Raw genomic sequence first — 15,575 nt, 5'->3', positions numbered from 1 at the left:
TTACCACTCCCAGGAGACGCTCTGCATACAGAGTGATGGAGGGAGGGTGACGATGAGGAGGAGGAGGTGGGGTTGGTAGTGTGAGGTAGAGAGAAGGGTTTGGTTGGTGTTTGTTTGCTGGAGGCCTCGGCGGTAAGGCAATATGAAAAACTTGATTATTCCTTTTCAATAACCATCTGCTGAGGATCCCGCTGAGACGTCGCAGGATGCTGATTAGTTCGTCAAAAATAATAGAAAGGCTTTTGAATGGCCTTGTAAAGATGTCTAACTTTAAGAACAGACAGCGCCCCGCCCCCCTCCCCCCAAATCATTGTTCGCTCTGAAGCAGAACATAATGATGGATTGACTGATGCAGAGGGATGCAGGCTGCAGCCATTTTTTACATTTTTTTTTACTCAAGTTTGTTTATTTTTAAGGGCAGACAATATACAAAGTGCTGGAGTAACAATACATGAAGATATATATTTTTTAGACATTAATACAGAGTATGTACATTTAGTATCTACACTTAAAGGCATCACACCGGTTTGTACACTCTGTTAAAGGACTCTCTTAATTTGGTTGAATTTTTAAACGTCTGTTTTTTTTTTTTTTTTCCCATGGAGGTGGCCTCACCTCCAGTGTCTGTTTCACCGCCATCTGTCCCTCTCCTCCTGGAGTTTCACTCACTTTAATCCATCTGTTACCTCTAAAAAACATCTCAGTATGTCACCTCCCCACCATCTTGCCCCCTTACCGAATTTCACTGCAGTGCTTTGATTTTTTTGAAGGTCGTAACAGTAGCATGTTGAACATCGCTAATTTGTACAAAAGCCCACTCCTGAGTGTCGACGGCCGGCCGCGGGTCAAACTGGAAGTATCTCTCTGTTCATATTCGACAGCGAAACTGACAGCGTTAAATGTAAACACACACTTATATGACATTTTGTTCGTGTTCTTGAAAAATACTCATATGATACACTGTATTTCAGAAAAACAAACAAGCTTAAGGTTTTGATTGTACAACTTTGATTTCTTATATACATTTACTGAAAGCCTTTAATTAACCTCCCATATCAAAACTTACCCAAAATCAGTGACTATACTACAAGCGCCCAAATCTGAAAAAATTGGTTTCCACTTCCGACTCCAACGATGTGAAGTGCCCTCTCTTGTAATCATCCGTTTCATTTTCTAATTGCCTTTCATCACAAGTGTCGGCTGTAGAGTCGTATAAAATGTACCACAGCTCAGAGCCAAAAATCCCCCGACAAGCCCATCATCGCGCTCCCAGCAACGTAAAGCCCATATACAGTTACTTCAACACTTATCCATGCATGTCCCTCCATCTGGCTGATCCCACTTCAGATAAACATTAAACACTTTGGTAAACATTTGACAGGGTTTCCAGAGCAGGACGGGGCCGTAAACAGGGGTCTGGGTCGAACGGGGATGAGGAAAAAACGTAAAGCGGATTGTGCATCCATCAGGCATCGAGGCTGGAAAAGCAGCAACTGTTTAAAAGAGAAAAAGGAATTAAAGGAACGCATTCCCCAGCCTCCGCTCCCCAGATGGTTCAAGGCCTCCTTAGCCCAGGATATCCAGGTAGACGGGCGGGTTCTTGACCAGGGCCAGCAGGCGGCTGTGGATGTCCTTGATGACCATCCTCTGCTGGGGCTCCCTCTGCCAGCAGCCCTGCATCAGCAGGTGCACCTCCTTCGGGCAGGTGCGTGGCCTTTCCAGTTCCCTTCCCTGCGTGATGCATTCGATGGCCTGTTGGGGAGGGGGGGAATTCATAAAAATAACGTTAAATTGACAGAATGTACAGTATTGTGTAGCTGTCCAGGACAAACAAGAGACATTGCGTCAGTTAAACCTTATATATCTCAGCTCTCCGGCAATTAACTTATAAACAATATAGATATTTGAGCTTTTAAACAAGACCAAGAGTCTACAGACAAACCATCAGCCAAGTGACGTGTTACTTTATATTTATATGATCATTGAACTCTCAGCGTGTTAAGATGCTCACAACGATAATGCTAATATGGTAAACTACAGTAAGTATATAATGTTTAGCGTGTCGGTATGCAAACATTAGCGCTTAGCATCAAGTACAGTTGAGGCTGATGGAAATGTCATTTGTTTTGCGGGTATTTAGTCATTAATGAAATAATTGGACAAACAAAAATGTAGACCTGATGATGGCGCTAGATTAAATATCAGGGGATTCATGTTTTAATATTTATCCTCTGGGGACCATGAACGTCGGGGCCAAATTTCATAGCAATCAATGAAGTAGTTGTACGTAAAAAATAAAAAACAAAAATGTCAGCCACATGTTGGCAAATTCTCCGTTTGCTAAAATGAATTCAGAGAGACAAAGGATCATCAAGGATGAATTTGTTTCTAACAAACGTACTTTTTGGCCCGATAACCTTTACAGATTCACAGATAGGTGTCCATTAGCGGAGACCTTGGGGACAAAAGAGAGCAGCCAAAATCTGAATAACCTCCCGCTCAGTCACTAATGGCTTTGATGGCCGAGTTCACACGCTCCCGCCGCTCGGTGAATAAATCACTGTCGAGGTTGAGAGAGAGCATTTCACTGCACTCTCCATTTGAAGGGTTACCGACTCAATCTCTTCCCCGTTGTTAACCTTGGCCCGATCCAATGAACAGAAGAGGCCTGTCAGCGCTCAGACAATTCACACCCAAATGGCCCCGTCTCTCAGCCGCGCAGCTCAAAACAAAGACTCACGACGGACGCCCCAAAATGGCCGCTGACGCCACTTAGGAGTCAGTATTTTAGGGATGATTTATCTCCGCCACTGCGTGTTTAGGCAACATGATAATTTCACCTGTCCCTCATTTGGCGAGACAGATTAAGGTAACAAGGTTAAAGCTCATTGGCCCTGGGCAAAAATGAGAGCCAATGAGATTAGAATTGAGTGCCGGGGGAAAGTGATCTACCCTTCTCTGGAAAGGAGAGAGGGTTTGGGCCTGTAATAGCACCGCTGTGGTCGCAATGGAGTCCCACTTCTTGGTGCTCGCGCTGAAAAGGCTAGACTGGACCGCCCTTAATTACTATGAATTTATTGATTGGTTTAAGAGCGTGGAGTCGTAAAGAACTGCAGCGAACATATACTCTGAAGTATCCACGACTTTACTGAAAATGTTTTGTTCTGTAGATCTGAATTTTGTGGAAGCACTAAAACATTTAAGGATGCCGTTTACAAATGTGACTGCACAAGTATGGTTTAAAAGATTCATATAGTTAATTTAACATATTTTAGTAGATTTAAAGTGGCTATAATCAATATTTTTTTATACCAATTATGTATCAAATGACAATGTTTTAACAATGTGACAATGTGGAAGGGCTCACTCATAGTGATGAACCTACATACAATTATCAATCTGCAGCTACCCTCGGCTTTATAGCTATATTTTGGCTCATTGTTTAGCTGTTGGACCTACAGCTGCACAGTTTTGACTAAATCTCACAGCGTTTGGCAGCTGTTTTCAGTGAAAAGCTCTCTACACTTTCCAAACTTATTTAAATGTTAACGTTGCTGTGTAAACTAAAACTAGAAAGAAAACACCCCCTGAAACACAGGGGAACACAAAACAATTCAAAGGAATATTTTGACATTTTGGGAAATACAGTTATTCAGTTTATTGTAGAGAGATAGATGACAACATAGATACCACCCTTATATCAGTAAGTTCAATATGTAGCTGTCGCAGTGAAACGATGAGCTTAGTTAATTTAACCAATAAACCGAAGTAGAAATGTTTGCCTACCAATGCAGCTAAAGTTCACTTAATAAACAACTTGTATCCATCAGTTTAATCTGTTTTCTAGTTTAACTTTGCTGGCTTGTCTATCGCTGTAGAAGGTCAACAGCAGTTGGACAGTGATTGGAAAAACAGTTACAAATTCTGCAGGTGAATTAGTAATAGTGCTAAAAGAGAAACAATCACATGAGATATTCCCTTTTAGTTTCATCCGTCCACTTTAAAAGGACAGTTCACCGACATCACACAAAAATGTTATGATAGTTCCAGTTTCATTTGTTGAGGTTTGGAGATGAAATTAAATTACTCCATGCCAAAATAAATTCTGATGTCTGATCGGAAATCTGAGCACACGGTGCCAAGTTAAGTCCTAGAAGTGAAATACTAAACAGCAGAGAGAAAACACTATCCGGAGCAGACTTTCACTGGATGGAGCAACAATCCCATTGGGCACACAGAATAAGAAATGTAGTTTATTGATGTCTTTTGGGTTTAAAAGTAGGCTACCATTGACCTATGCAACTCTGCTAATTACTAAAAAATCCATCCTTAGAACAGAGTCTCCAAACAAATAGGTCTAGATCAGGACGATTAATGAAAAAAAAACTGCCTCAAGGTTGTTTGCCTCCAGTCAGTTGCTGCTTTCATCCATGTCTGTCCAAAATGTCATCCTATTAGACATTTGTGTGAATGTGTGCTAATTAGGATATGTATTCTTGAGTTATGGCCAAACACGTGTTTTGCGAGATCACAGTGACTTTTGACCACAACATTTCAATCAGTTTATCCTTGAGTCCAGGTAGACAGTTTGAAGAATTTCCCTCAAGGGGTTACTGAGATATTGGGTTCACAAGAATGGTACGGAGAGACGGAAAACCCATAAACATAAACCTCCAGCCACGGCGCAGGTGACTGGGACAGTTTCAGATGTCAAATATCTCAAAAACTTAGCAAATAAAACACTTATTCCTTATCTAGATACCCCAAAAGGTAAGTAAGAAGTATGTATTTTTATAGTAAGTTGTTTAATTGACCCTTTAAATGAGACATGTTTGTCCTTTAGTGATAAAAAGATCTATTAAAATGTTTCCTGGCAACAAGAAAGCAGATCAAAGTTGGTGATAAACGTTCCGTTCCAACCCACCTCACTGTTGGACAGCTGGTACCAGGGCTGTTTGCCGTAGGTGAAGATCTCCCAGAGGACCACGCCGAAGCTCCAGATGTCGCTCTCCGTGGTGAACTTCCTGTACATGATGCTCTCCGGGGGCATCCAGCGGATCGGCAGCATCGTACGTCCGCCCACCTGAGGAGGAAGACGAGGCGATGTATGTGATGTTTCATTGTTATTGCATCATGGAAGTCTCAACATTTAACCACTTTACTTTGTTGATTAAATTAAGCAATTTCTTATTTCTATGGAAGCCCATTGACGCCACTGTGATGAGAAAAAAAGTTTCTTTTAAGTCATTATAATGAGAAACTATCTCAAAGTAATGAGTTCATATCTCACAAAAGAACTTTGTATGTCTAAAATAATGATTTAATGTTTTAAAATAATTAGTACGTATCGCAAAAATGTTGACTCAGAATTCCAAGAAAATGATTTTGCATCTCAAAATAATAAGTTAGCATCTCAAAATAATGAGAAACTCTCAATATTATGGCTTAGTATCTCGAACAATATAATAGTAGTATCTCATAATATTGAGAAATTGTGTCTAAATTTTGAGATACTTTTTAGATATTTTGACTGAGTATCTCCTACTAAGCATTTATTTGCGATGCGTCATTATTTTAAGATGCTTTGTAAAATTTTGAAAAAGTTTTTGCATAATTTTGAGTTAGTCAGTCATTATTTTGAGATGTTAACTCAGTGTTTTGGGATAGTTTCTAATTACAATGACTCACAGGTTTTTTTTTCACCACAGTGCCGTAAATGGGCTTCCATATATTCTTATTCAGCCTTAAACTATATATAAATAAAGCAGACAATCTGGACATCCAGTTCTTTAACATCTGCAATAGCTCAGGGGAACTTTTTTTATACTTTGGCTGAACCAACACTTAAAGATAAACAGCATAAAACATAACAGTCTTGTCTTTTATCTTTTTCTTAGCCACTTACCCGATAGTAATCCGTGCTGTAGATGTCTCGGGACATGCCAAAGTCTCCGATTTTGACCACCAGGCCCTCCCCCACCAGACAGTTGCGGGTTGCCAGGTCGCGGTGCACAAAGTGCAGCGATGCCAGGTAGACCATGCCTGAGGCGATCTGGGCGGCGATGTGCAGCATCTGAGGCAGAGTCAGCTGACCCAGCGGGGGCATCTTCGTCTCCTCCAGGATACGAGCGTCGGGGCCGTGAGCTCTACAGGAAACACACCAGGAACATGTGAGTGATTGTGGATCAAAGCTGCTTGATTCTGCATCTGATTTTATTCCAGATATTTAAATGGAGGTTTATTTAGATCCTTTACTTAAGTGAAAGTAAATACGACAATGTCAAAATCTACAAATTAAGAGTCCTGTATTCACAATCCTACCGACGTAAACGTACACAAGCATTATCAGCAAAATGTCCTTAAAGTCACAAAGTAAAGTACATAATCTGCAGAAAAAGGGCCCCATTGAGTCATAAATGATTATGACATTATTAGATAATCTCTGAAAGATGAATATATAAGCAGCGTTTTACTTTGAAGCTGGTAGATATGGAGCATGTTTGAAGTATTCAGACCTCGGGGTCGGGCCCCATCATGTTATTATTTTACAATCTTGACTTTTTGTAAAATGATGGGTAATTTGACCTCTTTGTTATGTAAATGAAAAAATCTGAGAAGTCTCTTTGTTGGAACTGATAACAACTCAGATATTTGAAACATGACAAGAGGCTCAAATTAGACGTTTTTTTATTGCAACTGATAAGGATCTTACAAACCACTAGTTTAATCTATAACAATATAATATTATTTTTTAAGTTTTCCTTTGTTATGTTTTTAATGTGGAATCATAATCTCAAATGTATCAGTTGTCAGGTAAAAATGATAAGGTATAAAGTACAATATCTTGCTCTGAAATTTAGTGGAGTAGTATAAAGTAGCCTGGAATTGAAATACTCAAAGTAAAGTACCTCAAAGAACCTCAAAATTGTACAGCACTTGAGTAAATGTACTTAATTTCCACCAGTTGCATCCTGACAGTTTTATTCCCACCACTTAACTGCCATAAGAATTATCTTGTCAAACACCAATAGCATTAGATTATAAAAGTTAATCACTCAATTTTTCAGCGAGACTACAAATATAACATTACCAATATCTTTTTTTTGGTCTTTTTTCTATAGCTGAATTGGCTAAAGGCATATTTGTCACTGAAAAAACCCCAACTATATATCTTAGCAGTGTCGTCTTTTTAATTACATGTTAAACCTAATTGTACCTAATGAAACAGTCGAAAAAAGATTCTAAAATCTTGAAAATTCTCGAAACCAATTGAGTGTGCCCTTTGTAATGAGGACTCAGCTTGTATATAATGTACTATTAGTAATTTTTGGAGTTTCTTTGCTTTTTAAAAAAAACATTTTGGAGGTAAGATATGTTTTTATAGTGGTTCGATTTTTATGCCAATTTCAAGAAATGTTATAAATGTTTGATTGGTAGATGCCAAAATATTTCCCTTATTGGTGTTCCTTCCTGCACTGGAGCTGAACTCCCGTCTGCTGCACACTGTAAAGGGGACGTTACGAACACACATATTTCCATTTGTAAAGAACAGGACATGCTGGCCTCTGCTATTCTTCTCTCTGCCTCTATTGGCTGTTCACATTAATCAAATGCTGGGATTGGGCTCCCAGTATGTTGGTAACTATGGCATCAACATGGAGTGACCTGAAGGACAATGACCCCAGCGTTCAATCTGCAGATTGAAACATTTCTGACATACACGAGCTCATGAGAGCCTTACAGACGCGGCCGGCTTGACCACGCCATAATAAAGCCGTTTAACAGTGGCGCTTAATAGAAAACATAAGGCTTGTAATACGCCTACAATCGATTTGCAATAATGCAATTCGGAGATGTGGAGCACATTGACTCTGGGTTGTTCTCGTGGATCATAAACACCCACTCTCACGTCCAACTCCAGCCTAAATGAGCAAATCACAGATGATGTGTCTCCATCCATCCTAATATCTCTCCTCTCCACTTTGTCCCCTCCTTACAAAGGAAGTTGTCTATACAATCACTATTAGTTTAAAAGGCAGGTGGCAGGGTGGGAAAGCAGCTGCATTGTGGGGGCCCTCAGTCGTTTCACCCATTCTGTCTGCTGGAAATGCGATTTCCATCCATTGGTGAACATATATCTCAGGCAAAGTCTGTGTGCATGCTTGTGTGTGTGTGTGTGTGTTTCATTCCCAATCTGTCTCCTGTGGAGGACACCTGGCAGACAGCATCAACTGCGTCTGCTCTAACAGTTTTGTCAGATGGTTTCCCAGGTGCCAAGAGAGCTCTAATAGGTCAATATGTTCTCAGTCCTCAGACTCCTTCAGCTCCCTCCAGAGGTTCCTAAACTTAGTGTGTCGATGAGATTGAAACGTTTCAAAACCTGTCCGTCACCACGTTACAAAACAACTCAAGTGTTGCTATGAAGCTCTACTTGTCATCACGCCTAGTCTATTTCTATAAGTGCCGGATCTGATTATTTACTGCGTCCATCAGCATTCAAATGAAATCCTGCAATTCACTATCTGCCACTATCAAGGGAGGACATCTTGTAAATTGTATATTTGCCACAAGCGCCTTGACATGTTGTGAATCACATTTGCACCAAACGAGAGATGTGCATGGGATGCGACAAGATTATTCTCATTTCTTTCTATACAATTCACTGCAGCCTCCGTTTTCTGTGACAGACAGGTGATTTAAACTGTAAGTGAAGAAAAAAAGGAGGAGGAATTATGGTGGAAAAGTAAATCATATCTGATGTTAAGATGTGTTTGAGTCACTTTAGCAAAAGAAAGTGGGAAATGTATCAACAAAGACATGTCAAATTTACAAGATATTTAAACTAATGACTATCTTGAGGTCCACATATCATCTAAAGCTCTAGTAAATAGGACTTTAGAGACCTAAAGAGATGGAGGAAAAGCAGCAGCATCAAACTATTAGTAACCACTTCCATGTACATATGTACTTGAACACACAGAATACACAGATACGCTGAGTGACCACTGGACCCACACACTCCACCGAGGTCATCTCAGTGGGTTTATCCTTTAAGCACACGTCAGGATTGATTGATAGTGAAGTATCGCTGGAGCTCACAGTGTCTTTAAATAACCAGAGTCACTTATCGGTGTGTCAGAGAACAGATTCAGACTTTTAACATTTGGGGGTTAAACGCCTTGCTCAAAGACACTAAGAGCTGTTGTTGAAGGAAGGGAGAAAGATGTAAATCCATGGTCCCAAAAGGACAATGAGTTAACTGGCCTTTTTAGGGGCTGCCACTGTCGGCTATCTTTATTATCCCTCCAGTTAAATTTGGGATCATTATTATTACTCTTATCTTTCTTTTTTAGTTTGTTGTCTTTTAGTATTTTCTTGTTTCTTTAATATCGTGTCCTAATGTCTTAAGTAATATACTTTAAATGACCTTGTTGTTGAAAAGTGCTATATAAATGAGCTTGCCTTGCCTAATATGCTGATTCATTCCTTAATAACTGATGAATTGGTAGGTATATGAATCATGTTATGAAATAGCAAGAAATGTCCATATCCTGAAGCCCAAGTAAACATATTTGTATTGTTTTTTTTGCAAGACCAATAGTTTAAAATCCAAAGATATTTTGTGTAATATCAGAGAGGACTTGTAAGTTCTCATAGATACCCATTTTGGCAATTTATAAAAAGTTAAGGATTCTTTCTTCATTGATCAATTAATTGTTTCTGGACTAGTGGAAAGAATAAACTTAATGATGGAGCTGCTGGCTCACATTCAGCATGCAATACAGTTTGTAGTTTTGACTCACAGGATGCACAAGCCTGCATGACACCGTCGCTGCATCCTGTGCTCAGCGCCGCCCAACACGATTGTGATTGGTTCAAAGAAATATAATTGAACTGAACTTGACCTCGCCATCATGAGCCGGTCTGCTTACCTGAGAAATCTGTTGAGGTCTCCGTGCCTCATGTATTCAAACACCATGGCCAGAGGCTCTCCGTCCGTACAGACGCCGTAGAAACGCACAATGTGCTGGTGTTGGAGCACCGTCAGCAGCTCCGCCTCCCTCTGGAAGTCCTGCCGGGTGGACTCGTTGGCATCTTTTAGAGTCTGTGACCACACAAGGGGGGTTGCATTTACATGAAGTTGCTGGTTACTGGGCTTATAAATAAAAAAGTAAGCATCTTAAATCGACTGCATTAAAAGCTATCAACAGTGCTAACAGAGCTGCTGGGGGATCGGTGTGTAGCACAGGGCCCAGAATTCCTTGCTACGCCCCTCCTTATGAGTGATGATGTGTTGCCATAAAAGCATAGATTAATGGGGAGATACATTTGAGCAGAGTAAGATTGACCGTCTTGTTTTTTTATTCGCTGTGGTTTTCATTAACCTGTTGTAACATGAGCTGTGTATAAAACCACCTGACTGTCCTCCACAAAGACGTCTCACTCTGAAACCGCAGGATGTTATTTCAGTGCACTGAGGATTTAAGAGTAAGTGCAGGGTATTTACTTTAACTTTATTGTTGGTGTGGTATCGAGAAGCATTTTCTGAGTACTTTAAGTTTTTTTGAGAATTCATTTTTGCCTTTATTAGATAGTGGACATCGGAGATCTAAGTGGAAAGAGTGGAGAAAGATGGGGGTATGTAACAAAGGTCGCAACTGGACTCTCCAAAATTGTACTTGTTTTAAGTACTGAGAGTGTTGCAGTTCATATAGATCAAAAAATAACTGGTTGCTGCTTAAATATAGCATTTTTTTTTATAAAAAAGAGGGAATAAAACCAGTTTAAAGCTAGGGTAGGTAATTTATTTTAGAGTCCGCTTTTGTTTAAAGCCTGTTAGCAATCAATCTAACTTTAAAGCACAAATCTCTGTCTGTGTGTTCTTTGCATATCTCAAGAAGTGCTCATCCAATCTACTTCTTACTTGGTGGGTGTATTGCTGGGGAACCTATGGACTGCTTTAGTAGTAAATACATTAGTAAATCTAATTCTTTGACAAAAAAGGAAAAAATCCAGTATCTTTGGCCATCACAGGGCTGTAATAAGGGTCATCCTTATTTCACGTCACCAGGGTCTTCCACATGCTGCTAGCTTGACAGCTGTGGCAACTAAGAACACCATGTTCCTTGTTTACGTTCATAATGATAATCTTTTGTGGGGAGTGGCCTTGGAAGGAGGCCTGAAGGGACAAACTGTCTGTGTTGCAGACTTTCTTTGCTATTTAGCTACTTTTTTTTATCTAGTGCTTCTGGCTTCTTTCATTGTAAAGAGTGTTTCTCCAATGTTTGGGTCCTCAGCTGTAATAGTTAAAGTTCTGTTGACATAGTGAAGAATGATGTACATTCACTCACCTTGATGGCGACCAGCATCTTGTCGCTGTCGGGGCTGAGGTTGGCACAATCTGCCAGGTAGACTTTTCCAAACGCTCCTTCACCCAGCTCCCACTTCAACACAATGTCCTGCCGTTTAATATGCTGGACACCTAAACATTAAAATATGGAAAAGTTTTAAAAATGTGGGTGGAATGACTTTCTGTTTGCAACAAACTGGCTAAAGATTTCACCCCTTTAGTTTACTTTGTTGTCCCTTATCAACCCCCTCTTGAGTTTATTTTAATTAGTGGACAAAAACAACAACTATTACAGACATAAAAAAAAAATTTGATGGACAATGACCAAAAAAACGATGTTTAAAAGTGTTTGAATCAGAATCCGAAATGGTTCATGGCAAGGTACGTTACACATACAAGGAATTTGGCTTGATGATTGGGGCGTTATGATAAACACAGTTTAATAATAAAAGACATAATTAAAAAAACGGAACATTTGAAATAAAATGGGATAAATGAACAAACAAATTGAGAGTATGTTCAAACACTTATGTTATTAAAGTGTCATGCGAATATTTAAAGAGAATAGTTTTGCAAGGGCGTGTAGCTGTAAGTAATTATCCAGCAGATGTCAGTAAGTGTCATAAATAACAACAACACTGAAATGTCATCGTATTTGGGGAATAAGCATTGGTATGGATTTAGTAACAAACCATCAAACATCATCAGAGTGGAAAGAAGTTCAGCAGAAACACTCACACATGTCTTTCTCCTTGATGATGCCGCAGAAGTATTGAGGATTCTCTACGAAGCTGGATAAACCAGAGTCTTCATCTGAGGAAGGCGGGCTGGTTCCGAAGTTCATGAAACGAAGCGAAACAGCCAGTTCATCCTCAGTTCCCAAAACTGATGACCCTAATGACACGGGGAAAGGATGCAAACAAGCGGAATTGAGCGATGCGTAACACCTAATCAGCTTTCAACTACTTGTGATTGCATCGACCATCAGAAGAGAATTCAGAACTCATTTTTTCCCCCAATCGACGAATCACCAATTTCCGCCACCAGCTCGGCCGTTTGCGCGTTTGTTGGTGCCATGGTGACAGATGATGACAAGCTCTAATAATCACCATCATCAACCATGCAGCAATCAGGAGACATTGAACAAAAAAGAAAAAAGGGGGAAGGAAGCCTGAATGGCTAGCAACCCCCGACTACAGTGTGTATTAAAAGCCAAACAAGTGGGGCCCAAATTGTAAAACCCCACTCAGAAAGGCAAACCACAGAACCCCTAGAGTCCAACACGGTAGAAAATGGAACAACAAAGAGAGAGCACAGAAGCGATGGAGGAAAGGAAAGAGGGAGCAGGGTCCACTTAGGCAATCAGGCCCACTTAGGCACTTTGAGAGTGAGAAGGGTGGATGTGTGTACGTATGTGTGTACGTTTGTGTGTGTGTGTTGGGGGGATGGTGGGGTCCGAGTGGAGCTATATCACGTCTAGCTGTTCCTCCATCCATCCATCCATCCATCCATCCATCCATCCGTCCATCCATCTTCTTTAATGGCCCTCACCACGTGGCAGTGGCCAAGGGAGGTTTCTGCCGCCATTCTCATGCAGTAATTAAGGCACTTTAGCCCGGCCGACACAGCGGCTGCCTGTGGGCAAAGTTACAGCTCAGTGGAAATCCTATGTCAGTCTCTGCTGCGCATTACCTTCTGAGAGCCTGACAGAACCATCTGCGATTTGAAACAATAATTTGGCAGAACGTTTTGATTATGGCCTCATTTCAGTTCGGGGTTCTGGGCTGAGACAATACCACCTACTCGGTAAGGCCCTCCAGAATACGATCGCATCTGAGAACGCTCAGAAACAAGCAATGACATCACTGGGGAAGGACTCAGCCAGACATTTCTATGTTCTCGGCTGAGATGAACGGCACAATCTCGCAACACCTGTCTTTCGGTTTAATTAAAGTCATTACATTTTAAGGAATCTGTTATTCTACAGTATTGTTATTTGTATTCGTCTTTGTTATGAAAAGAAACGCATTTTCCAAAAGGTGTGGTTCGTTTTATGCATGTTTGTATTCCCAAAGGGTTGATATCTGAATCCCAAAATTAAAAAGCAAATAACCCAACAAACAAATAGTTCAATATTTGGGTCCAGACTTACTACTCGTCTTGATTCCCTTTATTACGGTAGTACAGCGTGGCAAAGTAACAGGGAGCTACATAAGGGATATCTACTGCAATGATATCTTTACTCCAAACCGGTTGTTGGAAAGAAGTCTTGATGCCACTGGTGGAACTCTCCGTGGTTCCCGATGCAGTTTGACTTGCTAAGGATTTGTTCCATCATAAAAAAAGAGTCCTCGATTTAGCATTGCACTCTAATGTCTGTGCGTTAATGATGGGAGGAGCTAGAACTGGGGGGTTGATTTGCTTAGCTTAGCACAAAAACTTGAAGTAGGGGGAAACTTCTAGCCTGGCTCCATACAAAGTTAAAAAAAACAAAAGAACATTTTAAATATAGTTACAGCAAGTAACTCTTAACTAAATATTTCTGATGTAACTTGTTTATTAGTGAGCATTTGGGGTGCTGGTGGGCGGATGTTTTACCGTCTACAGCTCCATAGTTATCTATGGTAAAATAATCCGATAACGATGTTAAAGTCCACCTGTCCACACAATTTCTTAAAGGAATAGTTAAACATTTTGGGAAACATTTGCTTCCTTGAATGAGATGAGAATAAGCATTTTAATTATGCCAAACTATTCCTTTCATCAACTAGCGGCTAAATTATGAGTGCCTTGAATTAAATAATGTGTTTCAACTTACGGTGAATACCAAACTTGGAATTCTGGCCACACTTGTTTATAACCAGAACCATGATGAGGAGGAAAGTGCAGGCAAACAGAGCAAGACCCACAGCCACAGACACCTGTTCAAACAAAGACAGATTCTAACATCACTGATAGTCTAATAACTGATCATTGTGACATATTTGTATTGTGAATGTCGACACACAGACGTACCACAAACATTCGACTCTCCGGGTTCTCTGTGATGTTCATGATTGATTTGTTTGTAGGAGCTGAGGGGCAGGAAGAAGATTTGTTTAGACAGACTTCTCATCAGGTCTATGCAGCGTTGAGGAGACATGCTGGGATTTTTAGGAAAAGTAAAAATGTAAATCCAAGACTTACTTGGGTTCGGATCAGGGACTGGCATGAGGGAAGCAAGAACACAAACACAGTTATGGACACACATTAAAGAGAACCAAAGAAACAAACAGTGATATTAAAGGGTGCACAAAAAAAACTTAGGGACTTATCAAACAAAGTATCAGAAATTTAGTTGGGCATTTATTTTCTTCTGTAGAATTCTCCAAAATTCACCAAAAGTTAGCAAAAGATATTACCTCATTTGCATGTTTAAAGATAACATTTTGGAAAAAAACAAGAATAATCATTAATTAATTAATTAATGTAAATAATCAACTGGGGAAGTTTAATGGTGATATCTTTAGTTTTGTTTACGCTATTCCCCTTTAATGTGTTCAAAATGTATGTAATTTAACAAAACATATCTTTAAAGGCCATTTTCTTGGTTTTTTCTCAGACTCTGAGACAGAAATCTACACTTCAGTAGCACTAATATACACCAAACTTTCCAGTTTCATTCCTATGTTTATTTTGAATGTTCAAACAAAGGGGTTTGTTCATATAAAATTGATAGCCTGATTTATACAACATTTTATTTTTTTAAAACATGTCAATTATTAAATTTTTATTTTGAATGGCTGTTCACAGTATTTTATGTTTCAAGGAGCGATATACAGTAACTAGATATCATATATTACCGCAGTAAAAACCTTTGACTCTAATTCGTCAACAAAATGATACATGATAAAATAATTCCTCATTTGCATATTTAAACATACATTACAGAAACCTTTTTTTTTTTTTTTTTACCCTAATCCCCTGGAGTGACTCTCCTTAACTCAATTCTACTAGTAGCTCTGTGTTTATTTCAGTTTATATAAGGCACAATGTATTCATTTGGCTTTATAATTGTGTTTCTTTCTATCCGCCTCATTGTTCTTTTGATTTATGTGACTTGGCTGCTGTAACTATGGTCAGTACATCAACCTTTCAGGTCCCCATTTATCTGTAAAACATTATGCTAATGTCTCTCAAAGAAACTTTGATGCCACAGGGGAAACTTTCAAACAGGGGAAGGATT

General features: G+C 39.7%; 1 protein-coding gene across 2 annotated transcripts in view; it reads right to left on the bottom strand.

Annotated features, from left to right (window-relative positions):
- Positions 1–410: 410 nt before the first annotated feature.
- The window catches only part of ntrk1 (neurotrophic tyrosine kinase, receptor, type 1), a 44,869-nt gene continuing 29,704 nt past the window's right edge, over positions 411–15,575 (bottom strand). The window contains exons 10-18 of one of the 2 annotated variants that reach the window (XM_054621150.1): positions 14,537–14,554; positions 14,366–14,424; positions 14,169–14,292; positions 12,089–12,244; positions 11,352–11,482; positions 9,933–10,105; positions 5,906–6,146; positions 4,925–5,083; positions 411–1,752 (exon numbers count right to left, since the gene is read on the bottom strand). In XM_054621150.1, the coding sequence (XP_054477125.1) occupies positions 1,567–1,752; positions 4,925–5,083; positions 5,906–6,146; positions 9,933–10,105; positions 11,352–11,482; positions 12,089–12,244; positions 14,169–14,292; positions 14,366–14,424; positions 14,537–14,554 (1,247 nt within the window). In that variant the 3' untranslated portion in view covers positions 411–1,566. The remainder of the gene's footprint in view (positions 1,753–4,924; positions 5,084–5,905; positions 6,147–9,932; positions 10,106–11,351; positions 11,483–12,088; positions 12,245–14,168; positions 14,293–14,365; positions 14,425–14,536; positions 14,555–15,575) is intronic. The other variant, XM_054621151.1, reaches the window with a different exon arrangement.

This window comes from Anoplopoma fimbria, chromosome 20, assembly GCF_027596085.1.
Source record: "Anoplopoma fimbria isolate UVic2021 breed Golden Eagle Sablefish chromosome 20, Afim_UVic_2022, whole genome shotgun sequence".
NCBI lineage: Eukaryota > Metazoa > Chordata > Actinopteri > Perciformes > Anoplopomatidae > Anoplopoma > Anoplopoma fimbria.
The sequence above is the reverse complement of the archived record's forward strand: the minus strand, read 5'-3'. Positions and strand labels throughout refer to the sequence as shown.